At 44.7% G+C, this 16,287-nt stretch overlaps 1 protein-coding gene across 1 annotated transcript; it reads right to left on the bottom strand.

Moving 5' to 3' along the window:
* Positions 1-1,256: 1,256 nt before the first annotated feature.
* On the bottom strand, positions 1,257-12,597 carry pmela (premelanosome protein a). The gene is made up of 12 exons (XM_036530645.1): positions 12,543-12,597; positions 8,732-8,827; positions 7,523-7,669; positions 6,873-7,013; positions 5,514-5,675; positions 4,891-5,256; positions 4,066-4,653; positions 3,571-3,768; positions 3,169-3,268; positions 2,513-2,718; positions 2,158-2,248; positions 1,257-1,894 (listed from the first exon to the last, which is right to left on the bottom strand). The coding sequence occupies exons 1-12, from the start codon at positions 12,595-12,597 to the stop codon at positions 1,741-1,743; spliced, it is 2,304 nt and encodes a 767-aa protein (XP_036386538.1). The 3' UTR covers positions 1,257-1,740.
* Between the last annotated feature and the right edge of the window lie 3,690 nt (positions 12,598-16,287).

The following is a 16,287-nucleotide window of genomic DNA, read 5'->3' on the forward strand; positions in this document are numbered from 1 at the left end:
GATATAGCTGATCTCAGGTCAGTGCTTGAGGACATTATCTGTGTGTTGGACCTGGACCCTGAGACATCCCACAATCCCTCAGCTGCGAGCCAGGTGATGTGCCGTGATTGGTCACCATCGCTACACAAACCACAGAGCTGGACTTGTTCTCCCGGTTTTCAATTTGAATAATCACACCCCCTGGTGGCCAAAACAGAGCCTTGCTGTCTATAAAATTGCAAACTCTTTTCTGCTTCAATGTTCTGAGCAACTGGTGTGAAAAGAAGCAAAGACAATACAACATACCTAAAACTGTTTTGCGAATATCACAACCATGAACGCCAATCACTATTACTATCAAACGTATTGAGGCAGTTCTTCATTAGCACCAGCGGCTCTCTTTACCCTTGTTATTTGGTCTCCTGTCATAACTACTTTTACAACCTAAGATTAAACCCTCACAACCAGCTGGGAAAAAAACATTTCCAATATTACAAAACTGTCTGTGGTCACACAGTGCTCATTTGAAGCACATTTTAAAGCATTAGGTTCAAACATATTTTAACTGCAGTTGAAAGTTGTGGCTTTTTCCTTATGCTTACAGTGGATATAAAAAGTCTATGCACCCTTATGAAATTGCAGGTTTTTGAAATGTTAAGACAGCAATAACAACAATGTAAATGTCAGACTTTTTCCATCTGTAATGTGATCTTCCAACAAACAAAAATCCAGAGAAAAAACAAATAGTTAATTATTAGGAACATACGTGTGATACAGATTTTAGCAGGCTTAATCTATAGTCACAATTTGAAATAATATTACATGTCATTCATGATGTGCCGATGTGCTGACACATCACTTATTCTGTATGTGGACTTTGGCAATTCATATATGGACATAACTGTAATAATTCCAATACATTTCCTTCACATTTTGGCAGTTCATTTACAGAGGGAATATATTCCTGAACTGTCTCCAGCATAGAGCCCTGGTTCTATCGTGCGAGAGAGTGAGTACACAACAGTATAAATGCAGGTAGGGGGTGGAGTTGTAGAAAGTTTATTTAAAAAACAATTTACGCATGGGACAGACAAGGCTCTAGGGGGGCACTTCTCTGCACCGTGTGCTTGAACATATCCCTCAGTTTACCGTGGGGAGAATGACATCACTAGAGACATTTCTAACACTCATCAGAGAGCTATAAGATTATCACATGTAGCATTCTGGTAAGAGAGGCAGAGAGCGCAGCTAAGGAGGCTAGAGACAGAGTGCAGGGGGACAGCAGCGTCAGCGCTGCAGGACAGTAAGCGCACAAGAGGGAGACAGGAGAACATGCACAGCTGCTGTAAACCTCCTTTTGCTTTTGAGAAGAAAGAATGTATTCTGGTGTCAAAGGTCATGTGAGTTTTGCACAACATTGTGCAGCAGACTCTAGAAGTGGGACCACACACAAGCTAAACTTAGTATAATATCCATGTTCACTTTCCCATTAAAAATCTAAATATGATTTAAATTCGTATTGTGGCGTCTTGGTCGGAGATGGTTGGGTTATTCAATGATGTTAAACTCAATTTTTAAATCTTTCACTCAGTTTTGCTGGAAAATAGTGTGAATGATAGAGGGGCTTTGTTTGTGCTATATGGCAGTGATTTCTGTGTGAGTGTGTGTGGTGTGGTACATGTATCTGGTATGTGTTTGTGTCCTGTGCTGGGTGTGTGTGCATGTGTGTGAGTGTGTGTTTTGTATGTGTTCTGGTCCAGTTCACACCACTCTGCCCTGAAGCAGCGGGCGGCTCTCTCCAGCTGTCTGCCGGCTCAACAGATTCCACAGCAGCACAGGCACAGAGGTCCTTCCAAGGCTGCCCGTAGAGCTGCCCTCGGGGTCCTCTCTTAGTGGCTGGTACTGCTTGAAACGCCTAATTGCAAAAAGAAAGATCCAGCTCAGTTTCATGGATTGAATCAATTAATTACTTAGTTTTTTTTGTTTTGTGTTGTTGAAGATTTCCCTCTCATCTTTTCTCAAACACTTTCTCTCTCACACAGCAATCTGCTGTGTCCTGTAGCAGAGCACAGCAGAGCAGCAGGTATGACAGAAGCACTGTGTGTCATGATTTAGCACATACATGTGTATAACAGGACATGCAGTACATAATGAAACAGATATCTATGCTTTGCTCACTTGTAGGTCAACGCTATAGCCCCAATGGCACTAGCCAGGATCATGATTCCCAGCACTATGGCCACAGTGCCCCCAGTAGTGGAACCAGAACCTGCAGGCAGGACACAAAAGAAAAGCAATGTGAAAAGAAAATTGGAAATGCAAAGTAACCCTGACATCACGTTAAACATGATGGGCCTTAACTTAAAAATACTACATTGGTTCCAGTAAAAAATGGGGTTAGCTTTATCAGTATTGTGGGATTTAGTTTTTTAGCCCCCCTTCCCCCAAAAATTGTGAAAATATTACATGTACAGGCTGTATGAGCTATATGGTTAGGGTACTTGGAAAAGAGATCATAGACACACACACATACCTATGGTCACGCTGACTCGAGCGCTGGTGACTGCCAGACTGACATCATTGGTCATGGACACGTTGATGCAGAAGACCCCAGAGTCATTGAAGAACTGTCGCAGGATCACCTGGCACTCAGGAGTGGGTGTTACTGCATTACACTCTGTCTGCACTGGCGTGGCACAGTCTGCATCCGAGACCACGGTGCACACCTCGTTTGGCAGGCTGTATGCACAGGGTAGGCAGCCACATGCACAGAAAGAAGCCAGACACACAGACAGAAGTGACAGCTGTGTTGCTTCCAAAGATCAACTGAATCATTGCGTCAGATTTACTCTGATATTTGGCTGATGCTCTTCAAAGCAAAGTTACATAAGAGCATAAGGGCTATTACACACCTCCAGAATGGGGACTGTTACTCACTTCCAGAATGAGTACTCTTACACACCTCCAAACAACGGCTGTTACATACTTCCACAATGAAGACTATTACAGTTCCAGAATGAGGACTGTTTCACACTTCCAGAATGAGAACCATTACACACTTCCTGAATGAGGACCATTGCACATTTCCAGAATGAGGACTGTTGCACACTTGCAGAATGAGAATATCAAACGTGGGGACCTGTGCGCATTGCTAAGTCTAACGAGTGGGCCCTTGATCATGGCTCTTACCTGCCTTGGCAGGTAACGGTGAGATCCACAGCATTCTGCTCCACTGCTGTCATCGTCACCACGTTGGCCACCTGGACAATCTCCACGCTCTCAATGCCCTCTGAAGGGACATTTAGAGACTTAGTATGTATGGGAGACAGCTCCCCCATTGTCTGGGATAAGTAAAAGTTGCTCCTTTGATTCCCTGCTGGAGTGCTACTGCTGTACCCTTGAGCAATGTACTTAACCCACAATTGCCTCTGTAAATATCCAGCTGTATGTATGGATAACATATAAAATTGTAACCTCTGTAAGTCCCTCTGGATAAGATCACCTGCTAAATGACAATAACATAATGTAATGTAAGTAAGTGACAGGGAATAGCTAAATGGCAGGTGGGGGACAGAGAGGTGCAGGACTCACGAACGATGTCCAGGGCAGTGGAGAAGGAGCCATAGCGGTAAATGATGCAGCCACTCTCTGCAGGTATGGCTGGAGCCTGCCGTTTGGCCACCACCACAGGGACCTGCACGGCGGGCATGGCCGTCTCCAGTGCCATCTCCAGCACTGTCTCCTCCCCCTCTGCGGCCACTGTTCCTGTGGTCAGCACGGCCACTGCCTCTGAACATAGACAAAGCAGTTGCTTTCAGTCATAGCTGTCAGTCATTATGGGGGCGTGCAGTGCTGCTCCTGGTGGCAGAGCAGTATTGGAGGTTACTGTTCTGCCCCAGCTCTAGCCAGTCACTCCCTGCCTCATTACACCACTCCTCCCACTGTGAGCCAGTTTAAGGGAGATGCTAGAAATCTGCTAGAATGTTCCCTCCCAGGGACATTCCCAGTCACAACAACAGAAGGAAAGTGCTGACAGTGACTGAGGGCTTAAAAAATCACCTGCAAGGGTCTCGCTCACAGCCTCACCTTCTGCCTCTGCTGCCTCGCCCTCTGCCTCCTCTGCCTCCATGACAGCTGTGAGAACTGTGGTGTCTGGGATAACTGGGTTGAGGTCATCGGTGGTCTCAGCCTGAGGCACCTCTGCAACAGCCGCTTCAGCAGGCGCCACGGCAGCTGCTTCGTCTGTGGTGGTGTCTTCAGTGGCTGCAGCGTCTTCGGCGGGCGCCACGGCTGCTGCTTCATCTGTGGCAGCATCTTCAGCGGCTGCAGCGTCTTGGGCAGGCATCACGGCAGCTGCTTCATCTGTGGCAGTGTCTTCTGCATCCACATCCGGAGCCTCCACAGCAGCAGTTGCCTCATCTGCCACGCCTGGGTCCACCACAGCAGCGTCTGTCACGGCAGGGTCCTCTGCTGCAGCTGCTTCTCTCTCTGCCTCAGCATCAGCCAGTGCGATGTCACCAGCAGGGACCGCGACGGAGGCAGGCACATCCAGCGCGACGTCACCAATAGCGGTGGCCATGGAGGCGGGCACTTCCAGGGAAATGTCACTAGCCTGTTGTGTGGGAGCAATGGGGTTCAATGTGGAGGGCTCTTCAGGAACAGGTTGGACATCTGCTGAAAAATACCACAATAGCAGTGAGGGGTTAGGTTTAGGATTAGGCAAAGAAGCTAAACAAATGTAAAGCAATGAAATTCCCTTAGACAAGAAAATTAGTCAAGATGTGGCTGAACTGGTTCTACTTTACACAAAATGCTAAGTATGTTACAGGCCCTATCCAATGAGTATGGTCTAGGTGTGTGGTCTAGTATGGTCTAACCACAAAATCACAGCAGGCCTTATAAATGACTCACCAGTGGTTTCCTGCTCTGCGGGCGGGGCAGGCGGCGGGGAGGTGACCAGGGCGGGTGTGGGGTTGGCAGCAGTGGGGGAGTTGGCGGGGGTGGCACAACTGGTGTCAGGAATGGTGGCCTGCAGGACCACCTGGGGCCTGAAGGTCCCGGTGGTGACATAAGTGTGGGTTACAGAGAGCTCTTGTGAGATCAGGGTGCCGCTGTTGTCACCAAAGTCCCAGTTGAAGGTGATGCCGGAGTTTTTCAAATATTGGCTGGGGTCGTGCAGGTTGATGCTGAAAGCAATGGCACGATTCTGAATGAAGCTCCTGTCTTCTTGATTGACATCATTGATCTGTGTCAGGGACACTGAAAAGGGGATCTGATCTGGAACAAAAGAAAGAAGGAACGAGAGAAAGAGGGAAAGGAGGAGGAAAGAAAAAAAAGAGTGGCAGCACACAGTCAGGGGGAAGCAAAGAAAGAGAGAGAGAAAAGGGAGAGAGACAGGGAATGAACTAATCAGCTCAAACTTTATTTTCACCTGTTTCCGCATTGCAAGAAAAAGCGCTGCTGGGTTGACCCAGTCATTAGCGCAAAAGCCCTGTGCTGTGTCAGTGACAGCGGACACACCTCCGTAAGCCTACCTGTGATGGTGAACTGCGTGGAAGCATAGCCCAGGGGGATGAACTTGTCCTTGCCTCGGCAGTGATAGATCACAAGCTCCATGCTGTAGGAGCCAAGGGGGATGTTGTCTGTGCCAATAGTGAGGGAGGATGAGGGGCCATCTGCCACCTGCCAGTAATGTCCTGGGACACAGAGAGATGGAGAGACAGGTCACATGTGACCATGAGGCCTGGCACCAGCTCAAACACTTATATCATTGAGAACACATATTATTGTGTATGTGTACTGCGTGTGTTGTACATAGATATGTTGTTTTAATTCTCCCTTAATTCTCTTTCTTAATTTATGTACACTGTTGGTATAGAAGAAACGGTATTTCATTCTTTATTGTATGCAAGTGCATGATAAAATGACAATAAAAGAAATCTAATCTACATTTACATTTACATTTAGGTCATTTGGCAGGCACTTTTATGCAAAGCGACTTACAAGTGAGGAACAGCAAGCAAGCTACAGTAGTGTAAGAGACCTTGGAGTAGGCTTGAAGTGCTAAACAACTAAACTCAGTTAAATAAGTCAAAGAAAGTAGAAAACAGAGGTAAACAAGGTGAAAACACAAGGATAGACAGGCAGAGGAGACAAATAAGTAGTGACAGGAGATAAAAGTGCGAGGCAGAAAGTGCGTAGAGGTGCTCTCGGAAGAGCTGGATCTTCAAGAGGTTCTTGAAGATAGAGAGGGACGCCCCTGCTCTGATAGCATAAGGTAGCTCGTTCCACCAGCAGGGAACTACATATGAGAATAATCTGGACTGAGATTGCCTTGTGTGCAGGGATGGCAATGCTAGACGACGTTCCTGGGAGGAACATAATGGCCAAGAAGGAGAGTAAGCCTGTATGATTGAGCTCAGGTATGTCGGAGCAGACCCAGAGGTCACTGTGTAGGCAAGCATGAGAGACTTGAATTTGATACGGGCCAATGGAGCTCAATGAGCAATGGGGTGACATGGGCCCTCTTGGGCTAAACGAAAACCAGACGCTCCGCCGCATTCTGAACCATTAGTAGTGGTTTCACCACATCTGGTGGGAGGTTAGCTAGGAGGGCATTGCAATAGTCGAGGCGGGAGATAACCATGGCCTGTACCAGAAGCTGGGTAGCATATTGAGTCAGGTAGGGCCGGATTTTGCGGATATTGTATAGTGTGAAGCGGCATGATCGAGAGACATGGTCCGAGAAGGACAACTGGTCATCAATAATGACACCCAGGTTTCTTGCAACCTTAGAAGGTTTGAGAGTATTTGAGGCAAGCTAATCTAATCACAGGTTGGGATCATTCGCCCCTAGGTCCAGAGCTCAAGGCCGAGACAGTGAGGTGACTCACCCCAGGTCTTCCACACAAATATGTAGTGGAGCTTCTTGTCGGAGACCTTGGTGAATGGCGTGCCATCAGGGAAAACACCGATCCACTCCTTGGTGGAGTTGTTCTCAGGGTACACCGGCTCCCCCTGCTGGTAGTGTGTTCCTGGAAAAGATATGACCCTTGGTCATTGGCACACTGCATTTTGTGAGTGAGATCAAACTCTGGACCCTGGATCGTGACGGCCATGCTACACTACAAATAATGGCATACATATTGCAGTTTTAACCCTTTCGCTCGTACGGTCACACTGGTGTGATTAGCCGTTTAGCACGTACGCTAAAACCGGTGCAATTAGAACACTAGATAATTCTAGGTAATGTTAGCTTTGAGGAAACAGCAATTTAACATTAAAAAATACAGCAAATGTGGCAGTGAAAACTATGAGAAGCTTAATAACGCTAATGTAAACATAACGAACCATGTAACGTAACATGTAACGTGTGAAAGGGTTAACTTACCCACTGATTTCCTCTGTGAAACACTACCAAAACTCTGAACATCCCTTTGGCTCACAAACAAGAAATCAGTGTGAATCATAGAAATTCATAGTTACGCAGGATGAGAGAGGTGTGGTCTCACAGCTGTATCTCTGGGGTGTGAGGTAGGCTCACCGTTTATGGTGCAGTTTTGGGCCCAGACCACCTGGCCATCTGGGAGCGCTGTCTGGTTCTGAGGGAAGCGGAGGTCAATGCTGAAAGTGGCCTTAGCACCAGTCAGGGTGGGTGCGTCATTCCTGACATCAAACGTCACCTCACCACCTGCAGGCAGGGCGAATGGTGAAGTGAATATCCATCCACATATTAAAAGTATGTACTTATTAAAAGACTGGTCAGTTGCATAGTATTCCGGCTGTGTCACTTCAGAGGGAGTGGCATGAAGAAAGACGGCCATTAATTGCCCTATGCTCTAATGTGTATCGAATGGGACCTAAGTTATATGTGAACCTGTATGGGTCCTCAGGTTGTAGCATATCCATGTTTCTGTGGAGTAGTGTGTAAGATCACCTCCCTGAACAGCCAATCACAAGGTGGGTGTAACTCAATCAATGACTTAGTGCCATAACAAAGTGAAGTGGCAAAAGCTTTATCAATCAGTTATGAAACATTATAAGCTTGTCTTATTTGACACAGTGTTTTCGGAATGTTTTGATGCATGTGCTTGAATCAAAGAGATGGCTTGTGTCAAATAACAAGAATGGTTTGATCTTGGTGTGTGAGTTCATGCCTCAGTGTAAAAGGTTTTTATTGCCAGATCAGCATAAACATATGGGTCTATATGGGTCTATAATCACAGATATATTTCCTGTGAAAATGAGAGGATATGAGGGTCTTTTCACGCATTGCGTGATTACAATGGTACTTTTGATAACGATAAAAAGGCGAGTGCCACTGGTGTGGAAATATGTTTGTAAAATGCAGACAGAAAGCCATTTACCCCAGGAGATTTTTGGCTTTGCATACTTGTTAGCACTTTGTGGCCTTACTGAGAGAAGTCTGAGTCTGGAGATTGTCAGATGAAAGAATGTGAAGGAACAGTTGATTTTGTGCATTCACATCAGTAACCATAGTTCTCAGTGGGTATGGACTGGTGTTGAATGACCTGTAAGCTTAATCCATTGCTCTTTTCTTTGTGATGACATTAGCCATGACAGAATATCCAGCTCCTTTGAGTTGTTCGACTAGGAGTTGATCTATCTCCTAATGTAATCTTAATCTTAATGCTGGTCATCAACCACTGTTTTTAATAACTTTTTAATTAACGCTGAATGTGTTTTACAAACAAAATAAGTAATTGAAAATAGCAAACAATGTGCAGCTCACCTCTCCAGCAGTCTCTGTAACGAGAGTCTCCGTCATTCCACACGGGGTACATCCGTGAATTCCACGAGCGATACCGCGCGAACTGCATTCTTGGCCCTTGGATGACAAATGGAGACACAAAGGAACTGAGAGCACAGACAGCACTATTAATACATAACACTGCATCTCTCATCACCTTCCAGGCAAAATAAAAGAGATATCTCATCAGCTGCTAAGTAGCTTAGTGCCTTAAATCTAAATGAGCTGTAAATATGAGTTTTTGGGGATAGGCAACAGTTTCCATTTCCTTTAATGTGATGTCACTAATTGTAAGTCGCTTTGGTTTAAAAGCGTCTGCAAAATGCCAAATTATAAATTGTCATTGGGGCGATTTACATCTGAGGTTGCACTAATATGAAAAAATCACACGTCAGAACTCACATCTAGACAGAATCAGTAAGAACTTGGTACACTTTAGGGACCAGACCTGATTTGGCAGACATGTCATGGATTACCAGCACCACAAACTTCCACCCCAGCAGTTGATATTTGTTTTTTTATGCTATTTTCACTTCCTTCGTACATCATCTTTACATCCCTAAGGCATTTGATAGATGTCATTGAATACCCTCTTTTAAATTTTACAATACATTTTTGTAATAAAGAGGAAAATACAGAACCAAAACATAAATATAAATGAACGCAGCTGAAATGAAATTGTTAAGAAACATTATCTAACAAGGCAAGGCAAGGTACACCATGACCAGTAGCCACCTTGTCAAAAAGAATTCTATTTCAAGTGCAAACTAGCCGTTATTCCTTCTGTACAATAGACATTTGTTACCATTTCAAACTACTTTTGCAATGCAGGTGGTCGGGACTTAGGCCAGGAGATTGGTATCACTTTCCTGGCTACCGGTGACAGGACCAGTAATAAGCTGCTGGCATTCTTTGACAAAAGTTTTTTTTTGTAAGCAGCACCATTCCTACAAGCGACTGTTGGAGGGAAAGACAGCCAGAGCATGGGTTAGCTGGGGTTAGATGCCAAAGGAGGGATGAGGACTGCTCTCCAAAACCCCTCCCTCCGGGGAAAGAGCCCCCTTTCTCAGACCCAATCTTACCTCACATGATCATTCACCATCTGTTCAGCTGTCTGCCTGGAGGGGGTAGAAGGATGTGGGATATGGGATGTGGGGTGTGCGGATTTCAGTTGGCGGGGGGCTGTGTAGAAACATTTTTGGAGGGGTGTGGGCGTTCTAGGCTGTGAGAGTCACACGGCCTCAGCAATCCCCCTCAATCCCTTTCATGTGACTGTCAGCTGAGCGGGTGCAGCCATAATCCCAATTCAAGGAATGAGGGGAAACTCACTAAGGCTATGTGTGCTGTGTGTGTGAGACAGAGTGAGTGTGTATGTGTGTGAGAGAGACTCACTATGACTATGAGTGCTGTGTGAGAGAGAGGCAGAGTGTCTCTATATTTGTGTGAGAAAATGTGTGTGAGACAGACTCACAACGGCTATGAGTGCTGTGTGAGAGGGAGAGACAGTGTGTGAAAGTGAGTGTATGTGTACATGTGTGGGTATGTGCGAGAAAAAGAGAGAGACTCACTAAGATTATGAATGTAGTGTGAGAATGTGTGTGTCAGAGACTCTGTGTGTGTGTGTGTTTGAGAGAGTGTGTGTGTGACTGAGAATATGTGCATGGGACTACTAGCATGTATGACATGTACACATGTATGTGTATGAGAGAGACAGTGTGTGTGTGTGTGTGTGTGTTAGGGAGTGAGAGAGACAGAGAGAGCATGAAAGAGATCAAGCATGCATGTTTGGGTTTGGGAATGATCAGTGCCAATTACAACATTAAGGTGAAATGGTAACACAAACTCAGCTCCCCCACCACAGATGTAGAGGTTCTTCAGAAGATGCTTCTTTGCTACCCCAGAGGAGACAAATGGTGCACACATCACTGCTGTATCTCACCTCTGTGTCTCCTTGTTGCAAATCTACCAACAGCACTTTCAAACAAAGAAACTCATTTGGTTTGTTTGATTAGCCAAGCTAATTATTCAACATTAGTCCTATTTTTCTTATACAACAGACTATATCACAGTAGTGTTATGCAGTGTAACTGTTTCACCTGGGATATTGTATCAGCCCTGACCACGGACAGAATAGTCTTTAGTTCTAGAGAGAGACAGTGGTCCTCCTCATATCTTTCACAGCCACTGGGAAATTATAACACCATGCTTAGTTAACAACACAGAAACTCTGTGGCATCTCCACTTAGAAACCGTTAGCAAAGCTGTGCTATTGTGCATTATAAGCAGGAGAAAACAATATTCGCATTGAGAAAACTGAAATGTGAAAGGAAATTCAATAGCCTGTGAGACAGGCTTTAATACTAAGCTACATTAAATACAAAACATATTAAATAATATTTTAGGTTTGGTAAACTAATTCAGGTCAATGCATAAAAACTAAAGACCTACGGTGAACATTAAAGACATGACCCTTATGAGGGCACTGAAGAAACATTGAAGTAAAGCTGAAGTAACAATGAAGTCATGACATCACAGCTCGAGTGACCTCAACTACTAGCCACATAAAGAGACCTTAAATAGATTTACAGGAAAATACATGTATTTACATTATAGTAGTTTATGGCAAAAATGTATTGAAGGTTCTGTACACATAATGTGTCACATGCTTTCCAGTACTTTTTTGTGCAAATGGTACGCTGCCACACCCAAAATTTTAGACAATGAAATTTCTGACCAGTTTTTTTGCAAAAACTATTGCACTTCAGCATGTAAAAGGCTGCTTCTCTTTTTCAGTGCTATCTTTTATAATACTTTTCACATTTTTTAAACACAGACCCAACTGTGTGAATATCAGCAAACATAAATGTTCACATCTTTTACATCTTTACACATGCTGGAAGCCATGTTCCCAGGATGTGAACCCACTAGCCTCTGGTGTGGAGTTCAGTGTTTTGAACCACTGCTGACTGCCACACTCTTCGGGAGTAACTACTGACTACAGAAACTACCAAAACCAAACTGTAAGCAAAAAGTCATTTCATATGTCTCAGGACCTGGAATAATAGAATTCAGTATTTGTCAAGAATTCTCATAAAGTAGCTGTTGTTCAGCTTGCTGCTTGGGAGATTTATCACATCTCTGATTCATTTTGTAAATCATCAACACGCTGAAATTCAATGAACAAGACCTTCGTAATGAAAATTAAGTACCCTCTGTGCCTGTGCAGATAACGGCCCTGAGCTCCTTCAGGGTGATTGACAGGTCTCAGGACAACACAACATTGTTTGATCAAACAAGCAAAACAAGCATAAAATCACAATTCTCAGCTCTTATTACTGTCATTCCGTGCTTCTTAAACCTGTTATCTAACGCAACGCACAGCGCACACACACTTGCTGCTAATTTATATCACAGCATATCAATGCACACACTAGTTTGCTTGTCACTGAGGTTTTTGCCAATTCTGAGACTAAATGGCAGAGCTGTAAAACCTATGGTGTAACTGCACTGTCAAAACTATATCAGCCATGCCCTGGACAGAACCTACAGCTCTGCAGTGATCAGTCCAGTTCCCTTACTTACATTATTACCTGCCATGTGAAAATAGACTGTAGTAGTAGTACACTGTGGTGGACTTCCTTTGGTGTGAGGTGAGGCTAAATGTATCTCTCCCCAGTTTTAGGTTATTTCTAGCATTGTCTGATCTCTCTGTATGCTGTCCACAGCCAAATATAGGGGAGAGACCAGAGCAGTCTCAGATTGGATGAACTTGGACAAGAAACTGTTTACTTACTCGAAGCTTCTGCTGAGAAAGCAGTCAGCACCAGCACCACCAGAAAGGTCTTCATTTTTGCACGTTTCTGTCTTCTCTTTTCTTCCCTCCACCTGACTTATAAAGAAAGATTCCCCCTCCACTGAATCCGGGGACCTCAGCTCAGCTCCTCAGTGAACTGGTTGGACTGGTGTTAACTCCCCTTTAAATTAGCCCAGCACATTGCATTATCATAAACTTGCCTCTCACCTCTGACATCACAGCCTGTCTGGAACCAGGCCCCTCCCACCTCCACAGGCACCTGCACACAAACACACAAAGACACATGCGCATGCACTCACACATAGTAATGAAAAAAATAAACCCACAAGCAAAATCAGATGATTATGTGCATTAATACAGCATCCCAGCATGAACTACACAGGCATTTCTGTCACTCTGCAGAGACTGAGCCACTCATGCGCATGCACCCATCTGCGCATATTCATCTTGTTTGTAGTCATGGCTCAGGGTGTGATCCAGGATCACAACAACTATTGGCAGTGTTCTACCAACTTCATACATTTTAGTGTCAACAGAGAACATTTAATAAGGAATGAAACTGTGTAAACTGTGTACTTGGTGTTTAGAAGCAGACATGTTTGCTTTATGGTAAAACTGGACACAAGGATTGTGTTTGGTTGTACATTTCAACCATTTATAAAACTGCCTTGTGAGAGCTCTTCACCTGAGGTGATATAAAGACACATCAACTGCACATTTTACTTGCAGTTCAGTTTCAATTACTTATTGACACCCCCCCCCCCCAGAAAAAAAACTATAATTTCAAGATAAAATGAGATAATACATGCTAACTTAGAAGATAAATGATATCAGAGCTCAGTTCTTGGGGCCCTTCAAATTATATAGTCCTTTCCAGTGTAACAGTTTTTCCAATAGTCAGAACCTGTGTGTGGAACAGAACTTCAGAGGGAAATATTTATCCACACGCAAACACAGGTGTCACCTATATATCACAGTATAATAGTAAAAGTTATTTATGAGATCACCTTTTTGCTTGGCACCCTGATTCTAAGTCCTATCTCAGCTTACATTTCACATACTGACCATACTATGCATTTATACAGGTGGATATTTCCTTGCTCAAAGGCACACCTGCAGTGTCCCATCTGGGAACTGATCATGCAACCATGCAGTTGTATGTCTATTTTCATTCATGCAACAATATGAGGTTATCAAGATATCCAGAACAGCCAAGTCAAATTCATCTCACATTTGGTGAAAACACAAAGGGTGTTCATTCATTGATACTGGATGCTGTAATTGTGTTGCCCATCTCTTTCTGCTGTTGGAAGTCTTACGGTTGGGGACACACATTCACACCCACACACACACTTACGCACACACACATGCTTGTGCTCATGCTCATGCATGTGCATGAGATGTTCAGGCGGTAAGTCAGTGGCCTTCGCACAGAGCAGCTTGGGGCTCATGATGGAACAGCTGATGAGTGCTGTGCCAGCACAGGCCTACGGGTGGAGAGCTGGGGAGATGAGTCTGGGGCGATCCACATGAACTGCGCAATTGTGGGGAAAAGCAGGGCAGTGCAGCACCGAGTCACATACTCCCTGACGTCCCTGGCCAGTTCTTGCAAAAGGCCCAGGAGCGGTGCAGAGTGGCATCACAAGACCCCTCCGCATGGGGAGGCCAATCAATGGTGCCCTTTCAAGTGGCGCTCTCTCTGGCCGCACCGGCAGATGCAGTCACAGGCTCATTCCTTCCTGGGTCACGCATTGGGGCAGGGGGGTGGGGGGTGGGACTGGGATCCTGTATTCAGCGACCCTGCAGGAAGTTACTGGAAATGTGAGTGCCCCGAGGGCCCTGCAGAGGCCTTGAGCTATCATGCTGTCACCCCTTTGTCGCCAACTGGTGAATGGAACAGCTGCTTGGTTCCCTGCCAAGTCATAGAAAGAGTCAGGTCTCCAGCATTTCCACATTTTACACACCAAAGCCGACGCCCACTTTTAGCCTCCACTAGGTAGGTATGCTTAGATAATGCTCGGAGTGGGGGCTCCTGGAGGGTATTGGTATGACCTAACCCTAACCCTGACCTCCCCGCACACACACAGACACAGACACAGACACAGACACAGACACACACAGACACATAGACAGACATACATGAAATATATATGAGATCAGATAGGATTTAGGTTTTATATTAGCTGTATTTTATAGGTCGGTACTGACAGCACCAAGCCAAACTAATAACAGATCTATTATTATGGCATTAATCATTTCCTGGGGGAAACTCTCCTGTTTCCCTGAAAACATATGAGGAAGAGGAAAGAAGCAGGAGTGTGTTTTACATTGCAGCAAGACAGCAATGCACATGAATTTGTAGGTCCGGACAGAGGCTGAATTTAACGGTGAAGAACAGGGGGGGGTTAGTTGTAGTTTTGAGTCCGTTTCTTGAACTCATGGCAAACGCGGGAGAAGCAGGGGGTTAACTGTGGAAAGGAATGCCGCTCTGCCTGAATGTCTGGTCCTTGAACTCTTCGAGCTTGCAGCACATGTTGACCACGTCAGTGTGCTTGTAACATAGCGCTTACATACGCACTCCAAACCACACCCCCCCCCCCCCCCCCCCCCCCCCCCCCCCCACCCCCCAAAAGCACCTGACCCAGCACGTTGGATGGCAGACCCACTGTCCCACACACACCACATTCATTAACAATTAAACATTAAACTGACATTGAAAAAAGCAATGTTTCTCACTAAACTCCACCAGACAGTCAGCTGCAAATAATCAGGATCTGTACCAGTTTAGAGAATTACTGCAATGGTTGTTTAAGAGGTACAAGTGCCATGTCAGAAACTTTGCTTTGCTGTGAAATTACCTCACCCACTGACTCCTATTTGGTCTGTACATAGAACTCTGATATTTGTCTGACGTTGTATTCTATAATTTTTGTGCCGCTAGGAATGGCTTCATATGACTTCATGACTAATATGTCTTTCTCCAATATTAGTGGCACATAAGATAAGAGCAACTTTAATATCTGCTTGTTTTAGGTTCAGAAAATATCTGCCAACAACAGAATTACATTCTTTGACATCCCAAGTTCATTATTATCACTGCTAAGAATTTGGTAGCTGTCCCTTTAGAGTGGATAGAGTGCAATGAATGAGATAATTACAAAACAATTGCAAATCAAGTAGAGGATTAAATATGTCTTTAGGGGATGACAAAAGGAGATAATAAGACAAAAAGTGTGAAAGCTAGTCACAGCAAACCAAGGAAAATCTCTGAATTAAGGCATTTCCCAGTGGAGATCAACCCGGCATACTGTAATGTGGCACAGTAATCACCCTAAGATGCTGTTTTTGGGCACGTTCCAGCATTGCCCTCCTGTTTAAACAAAAGGTCTACAGAAATCAGAGCTGTGGTGAAGAGTGCACAAGCATGAGCAATGCTAGGAATGTGAAGTTAATCGGGATCAACGGAGCTCTTGTGACTCCTAAGATCTTGCAGTTCTGTTACTGTCCTCATAACTGGATGATAAAATGACCTTTGTATTCCACAGAAATTAGAATGGGAATATTTATGTTGGGGAACATCATAGAATGTGACTTTTTGGATTTATTAGACCATATTAGACCCAGTCATTCTGGGGTCTACAATGAACATAGAAAAAGAATTGCAGTCACAGACTTCAGACCCTTGCCCCTTTGATAGAATTCAGTTTGTGAAAGTTGAGAGTCT

This window comes from Megalops cyprinoides, chromosome 6 (genome assembly GCF_013368585.1).
Source record: "Megalops cyprinoides isolate fMegCyp1 chromosome 6, fMegCyp1.pri, whole genome shotgun sequence".
In the NCBI taxonomy this organism is placed as follows: Eukaryota; Metazoa; Chordata; class Actinopteri; order Elopiformes; family Megalopidae; genus Megalops; species Megalops cyprinoides.